Source organism: Oryzias melastigma, linkage group LG9 (assembly GCF_002922805.2).
Source record: "Oryzias melastigma strain HK-1 linkage group LG9, ASM292280v2, whole genome shotgun sequence".
NCBI lineage: Eukaryota > Metazoa > Chordata > Actinopteri > Beloniformes > Adrianichthyidae > Oryzias > Oryzias melastigma.
In genome coordinates, this window is record NC_050520.1 from 26,772,830 (window position 1) to 26,779,667 (window position 6,838).

General features: G+C 40.3%; 1 protein-coding gene across 1 annotated transcript; it reads right to left on the reverse strand.

The window, feature by feature from the left end:
* Nucleotides 1-1,289: 1,289 nt before the first annotated feature.
* Nucleotides 1,290-6,636, reverse strand: vsig8b (V-set and immunoglobulin domain containing 8b). Its single transcript, XM_024274735.2, has 8 exons — nucleotides 6,486-6,636; nucleotides 6,180-6,258; nucleotides 4,749-4,909; nucleotides 4,466-4,661; nucleotides 2,323-2,475; nucleotides 2,126-2,248; nucleotides 1,818-1,956; nucleotides 1,290-1,723 (listed from the first exon to the last, which is right to left on the reverse strand). The coding sequence occupies exons 2-8, from the start codon at nucleotides 6,250-6,252 to the stop codon at nucleotides 1,483-1,485; spliced, it is 1,086 nt and encodes a 361-aa protein (XP_024130503.1). The 5' UTR covers nucleotides 6,253-6,258; nucleotides 6,486-6,636; the 3' UTR covers nucleotides 1,290-1,482.
* Nucleotides 6,637-6,838: the final 202 nt, after the last annotated feature.

The window sequence follows — 6,838 nt, forward strand, 5'->3', positions numbered from 1 at the left end:
GGTAACTTTTTGGACAGACTTGAAACACATTTTTAATCTTAAATCCCTCTTGCAGTTTGGGCTGCAGCATCACTTTGAAGTTTAAAAAGGGAATGCAATGCAGCTCATCTTTTCTCCAGAATATTACTTTAATTGTGCATCATTTACAGGCCAGATTAAAATAGTGTCACCCCTAAAAAATAGCCCCTTTTAACATTTTACACCCATTGTGTCCCGATGTGAAAAACGTGCTCTGACAACTTGTCAAGATCTCTGCTCTTCAATGAGACTTTTATTTAGCAAAAGAGATTATGTGGTTTTGGAACAAGGCTGCAAGAATAATATTTGCAGTAAGTTGCTTCATCTCCTTCCCTGGGTTATGCATGTCTATCACAGGACGCACTAATTTGTGCAAATAAAAAGCCCTGGAGGATCTGCACTTGATGAAACATTTAATTTGAGCAAACAGATAGATGTTTAAAATGTACATGCCCTGGGTCAATATGTCTAAATGTGAAGTGAAGAAGTGGCAAAGTCAGCTGTGTGGGCGGGAATGGGGTGAGAGTACAAATGGCACAAAAAAAGAAACCGGTTCTACATATAGTACAAGATGGCTCAAGTCCTTAAGGGGACCAAGGGAAGATCTTTTTGCTGACAGCCCACTAACACACACCACTCTTGGCTCTTCTTATTAATTCAACACATCGAGTTTGAAGGTGGAATCAAGGCTTTGCAGAGGATTTTTTTTTTCCTTTGGAGATGAGGCTCCAGGCGCCCTTTCACTTCAGCTTGGAATTTGTTTTTCTTAGTTCGCAAAATACAAGAGAAATACACAAAAAAATCATGGTTATCTTTTTGTTCTCCAAAAAAAAAGGGAGTCAGGAACAGATGGACAAAAAGGATGCCATCATTTTTTTTCTCCCTTCATAGCTCACGGTTAGAAAAAGCATCCACGCACCAATGTAAGTGCTTTGCACATGTCTCTATCATTTCCCCATAAATTACCATTTCTAATTAAGTAGCTTTGAACCTTTTGACCGCGTCGACGAAGCGACTTTTTATTATCACACTTAATTTTCTGTGTCAACACAAAACCAATGTGTGGTGCCAGCTCATTCTGCTTTCAAGGGCAGATGTGTTTCAGACTATTATTTTCTTGTGATTTGTCTGCTCAGACTTCAGAAAGCCAAAATATCTTCATACTTGTTCAAATGTTTCTTTTATTTTCACTAAAACCTGTACATATTTATATTTAAAAAAAAACAATAAAATGTTACATTACCATTTTTGAGAAAAAAAAGATAAAAAAATGTTTTTTCTGTATTTACAGATTACATCCAGTTTTACAATAATTGATGTAGACGGTTGTAGTGTTTACAAAAGTGAGACATTGACTCCGTGTGAGCCATAGTAACACAGACATTCCTTTTGTTCAGCGCCTAAATGTATTATTGCACCCCCAGTCACTCGTCCTAAACTTGACAGGTAGCTTCATGCCGGCGGTCACACAGCATATCCATATTGAGGGTCGTAATGAAGGCGAGGAGCAGTGTCACTCATTTGAGCTCGTCCATTAATGCTTCCTGTGGAGGTGATGCCAAGTTCACTGCCGTTGGGCTGGGGGGTCACCAAGGAGTTGTACTGCAACCCATGATGAGTCCGGTATCCCACCACCGGTTGGTAGGTGGAGCGTCTGCTGGATTGTCTGCTGGTGGGTCTACTCTCTGGGGCTGGGACATCCTCCCTAAAATTAAATAAAAAAAAAAAAAAACATGGTTTCAGTTTGTGAGATTCCCCTCCCTCTGGGCCTGAGATAGTCTCCAGCTCTGATGCAATACCTAATTTCATTTGCAGCCTCTTTCTGGTAGCGCTTCTTTTGGCAGCAGCAGATCAGCAGCCAGATGAGAAACAGCAGGAGAAGCAGCAGCAGCAGAGCACCGAACACGGCACCCACTATGACACCCACTTTATCGGTAGCTGGAAGACAGGACACGGCGCGTGTGAACATCAAACAAGTGCGAGGACTTCTCTGTGGAGTCCCAGCTTCAGCAAGTCTCTGGCGGGATTTTGGAATTAGCATAAATACTGCATCACATGCAAAAGCAAATGAAAAACGTGTTTCCTTATAGTAAAATGTCAGACTTACGGTTGTATGCCTTCAGAAAGTAGGCGCACTGCTGTTGACCGACTGCATTTTTTACCTCACACACGTATTTCCCAGCGTTGCTGTCTGTGTGGTTCTTAAACAGAATCTCTCCTGTCTGTGGGTCTGCATGGGAAGAAAAGGAGACTGAGAACACCTCAGAGATGAACGCTCAGGTGAGCGCAGGTGGAGGCACGCACCTTGGGTTGCCGTGGTTGGCATTGCACCTCCGGTCTCTCGTTTCCATGTGTACATGAGAGGAGAGGATCCCTTCAAGGAGTTGCAGCGCATAGAAACAGTGCCACCCTTTTCTTCACTGCCTTCAACCCAACACTTTGGGACTGATGGGGGGACTAAAAAGAAAAAAAACAGCAGATTTTGGGATGAGAAAGTAGCCACAACATTGATTTATCTAACACAAAAGATGATAAATGTAACCATAAAAAAAAGAATTTCAACAACTTTTGAGGAAACACAAACACGCCCCATGCTGCTGAAAAGCCAGTAGAACCACTTTTGACTGCCTTTGGTTCCAGTGAGTCTGTGTCAGGCTCACATAGTTTAGATGGAATCCTAGCCTTTTTTTTCCCCTCAAATCTTTTCAACTTATTGCTACTTGCAAGTCTTTGTTTCTTACACGGCTCTATCAAGGTCTCACCACTCAGTTCAGTTGAAGGTTGAGCGTCTTTGCAACACTTCAGGTGTGTTCACATGCACTCAAGTAACCCAATAATCCGGTTTCTTAAGTGTCACGGATACCGGAAAGTTGGGTCTCATCTCAGATTATTATGTTTCCCATCAGATTTAGTTAAACGTGAGTTTATGTGATATAGATTCCTCACACTCAGTACTGAGTTATCACCAGTGCTCAGTTTAAAGATTGGATTATTGAAATGTAACATGGTTAAAGTGTGGAAAATGGGCCCCGTCTGTGATTGATCAAAGTGATTTTCTTCTCATTTCCACCAGAAACTAGTGCAGGTAAAAAAAAAAAAAACCTGCTGAATCTGTTCTGTCTGAGATACTTCGTTGATGAGTCACTGGTATGTTTGGAATGAGTGTTGTGCAAAATCAAACTGGTTTCAGTCCAACTCTTTGTAAACCCTTAGCAAAAAGTCTATTTCAATGTATTAGTCTTACATAAAAGTGAGGCAGCTCCCTTGAGGTTTACATGGAGCCTTTACCTAAAAAGTTCAAATTAAGCCGGAAGAAGTATTTAGTTAGTATACTTCACTCTACATGTACATGGTATAGTACACTTGCTATGCCTATTTTTCCAAAGTGTACCATTTTTGCTAAGCGAAGTTCAAACCACCAAACAATAAAATCAATTGATTTGTATTATGAGTTGAAAACATTTTTTCAAACAAATAAATTGATTTGATGCTTTTAGTTTTACAAATTGAAGCATTTCCCACCTCCTGATGGAACAACGTGCAGACATAAGGTTAGTTTCTGCAGGTGCGGGGAAAAATACCATCTTCTGCAGGGAGCAGGACAAGGAGGGTGAGGGAAAATGTGAAAATCACAGGTAATTTTTTATTTATTATTTAAGTCATTTATGCACAATTTTCAAAATATGCTCCTTTTTTATATAACGAATGACTGGATGGGTCAATAGGCTGCAACTAGCTAACAGGGTAAGCCAGGGTTTGATTCCCAGAGGGCGCGATGAGCTTATTCCAGTGTAAAGAACCCTCAAGGAGGCCTGGGTTTGGGTTTCCATGTGCCCGTCCCCATCCCGGGTATAATATAGTGTTGTGTCAGGAAGGGCATTGCTGTAAAACTGCCAAATCATTGGTGAAAGGTGATTTGCTGTGGTAACTCCTGACAGAATATACCAAAAGGTGAACAACAGTTCTTTTTATTTATCTCAGATCAATTCTTTCTCAATACTTCGAGTATATTCGTATTATCTGTCCGATCTGCGATTCAGTTCACTTTCCAATTATTAGAGATATTTCCTATTTTGGAATCTTACTGAAACTCTAAAAATTCCTCTATGGGATGAGTTCATTCTGAAAGATCAGAGCAGAAGCCCTCTTTAGCATTTCACAAACACAAATCTGAGATAAACATCTCAGAAAACTGCCAAAACAGAAGGCCTCCTAAACTCTTTTTATTTTGAGTAAACACTTTGTTTACGGCTTACACAAAATGTTTTCCATGTAGATTATCAAACCTTATTCATGTTTTGAAAGATTTGTTGTTGTTGTATGTGTAAAATGTGAACTCACTGGCCAAAAATGTTCCTCTGATATGAGGGCAACTTTTAAAAGTGGAACCAAAGAGTTAAGATAAGGAACAGGTAAAACCTGTGAAAAGGAAATTCCTCCTCCTCACCCATCACCACCAGGGTCACTTTTCTCATGTCCACGCCAGGTGACTTTTTGACTTTGCACTGGTACGTTCCTGTGTCTGAGAGCGTCACGCTGAAAATGGAGAGGGAGGCGTCGCCCTGCACCGGATTTTCACTGAATTTGATCCTGTTCGCGTTGATGTCATAGTAGTGGGTCTGACCCGCTGAGTATGACAAAATCTGGAGTGCAAAGCATACAAATGATTGACAAATAAAAACAAAAAGGAAATATCTTATCACTGTTAACAATTAAAGAAAATAGCTCACCAGGTTGTCCTTTTGTGTCATATCCGGACTGACATTACTCCACTCAATATCCAGCTCTCCGGTGTCTTGAGAACCAGGGGTGAAGGTGCAACCCAGTTGGACCGTATCACCCACGGGCTTCTGAATAGTTTGTGGCCCTGAGGAAGTTATCTGCATTGCCTCTGTCATAAAATAAAATATAAAAATCTGTCAGGAAAATGTATTTTGAATAGTTTTTATAGTAACCAAGTCCACCATGCATTCACAAGACAAACAGAGGAAGACAGAAAGAAGCTAATTTTCCCCTGAATTTCATTAATATATATATATTTCCCCACTTAATGACATTCAAGCTTTGGGCTTCTGCTCCCAAGTAGAGTCGGGCAACAGAGCTGATGTGATACTAATTGGCTTCTCAAGTCAAACTGGAGATTGAAAGTGTTTATAGCCGGAGTACAAAAAAAAATAAAAAGGGACATTTAAAAAAAAAAAAAAAAAAAAAGTGGGGTAACATCTTAATTTTATTCTGGAGTAAAAAAAACAAACTCAAAGCAGATGAGTAAACATGAAAGAAGTAGTTGGCTGGGACACACACAGCTGACTCACTTTTTCCTGACAGCATCTTCAGATCAGCTTTAAACTCAGCGCCACACTAACAAACATATTTTTTCCTTTTTCTTGTGAATTTGTGTAAAAGGCAGACATGATGAAAAGGTAAATAAATAAATAAATCTGAAATTAGTCAGTCAAATGCTTTACACTGTGAAAGCCCCCCCTGGGCAGAACACTGCTGTCAGGAAGATGTGTTTTCCCAGCCTCACAATGAGCTCCCTCGCTAAGCTCCATACAAAGAGCTGAAAATATTTCAATCCTGCGCCCTCTTTCTGGAGCTCAGGCAGCGCGTCATCGTGCTGTAATAGACTGGAGAGGGAGGGGCCTAAATTACAACTTTCGGAATCAATCGAGCTCCACAACAATTTAACAGCTGATTCTAAAACAGAAAATGTGTGGGTTTTGTTGCTGCTGGGTGGGGTTTTAGAAACACTGCGATTCAGTTTACTCGCTTTGCTTTGAGCATTTGACTTCAGATTTATGTTGTTTGTAGATGAAAATAGACGGCTTGGAAGGAGGCCCAGGACTAATTTCACTCTGGAGGACAGTAAAAAAACGACTCAGGGTTGATCCACAGGTACAGTAAAAGAAGGATATGCAAAGCATGACACCCGCACAGCTCGTGCATACAGGTTTGGCCTCATGTCAGAATGCGATTCACCTGTCTGATCGTCAGTGTTGAGTTTTGTGTGACTCATAGATAAAACCCTCAGAAAACACCTGCTCTCTAACAGAGCATTCACTGATGTCAATGTCCTTTGGAAAAAGGAAGAGGGAAAAAAAACAAACAAATTTGCTTCCCCTTTACCATCTAAATCAACATTCAGAGACGAGACTCACCTGTCCTCAGCTGGATTAAGACCAGAAACAACACAGCCACCTTTGGCCGCAGGCCTGACGATGAAAGCTTCATCACAACCTTGAGAGCACAATATGTTCATTAAAAAAATATAAAATGTCTTTTGGGTTTTTGTCAGTGTGAAATCTCACACTTTAGCACACACTTCACAATAAAACAGCTTTTAATTAGCTATTTTTTCGGATCTACTGAGTCCTGAAATGACTCACTATTCACCAGAAGAACAAAAAAACTACCAAGAAAATCAGCCCACCAGTTTAAAGAAAAACAGGATAAATTGTACAAACCTGAAAGAGGAGAAACGATCCAAACAACTGTGTTTCCTGGGTGTCCTGTCACTTTGCTGGTGTTCTGGTGTCAAAGTCAGCAGAGGGAACATGGCCACTCCTTCTCCGATCAGAGTTCATTTTGTGGCCACTCCTATAAAGCGTGTCTTCAAACTTGTTTGACGTTTAAGAAAATATTTACATTTTTATTTTGTTAGAAACTAATTTATTAAAAATGTTGAAATCAGCAAACAGGAGGATTTTTGATTAAACAATCAGTCGTCATGGCAGGATGATTAAACATATGAGTTGTTGAGCAACTTTGTTGATGTTTTACCAGGAGTGACTCAACAACGAAGCATGCTTCGGTGTAG

Coding starts and splice junctions, on each gene's coding strand:
- vsig8b (XM_024274735.2), bottom strand. CDS start 6,252: ATGAAGCTTTCATCGTCAGGCCTGCGGCCAAAGGTGGCTGTGTTGTTT. Junction 4,662..4,748: donor TGACACAAAAGGACAACCTG/GTGAGCTATTTT, acceptor TTTGCACTCCAG/ATTTTGTCATACTCAGCGGG. Junction 1,724..1,817: donor GAGGCTGCAAATGAAATTAG/GTATTGCATCAG, acceptor ATTTAATTTTAG/GGAGGATGTCCCAGCCCCAG.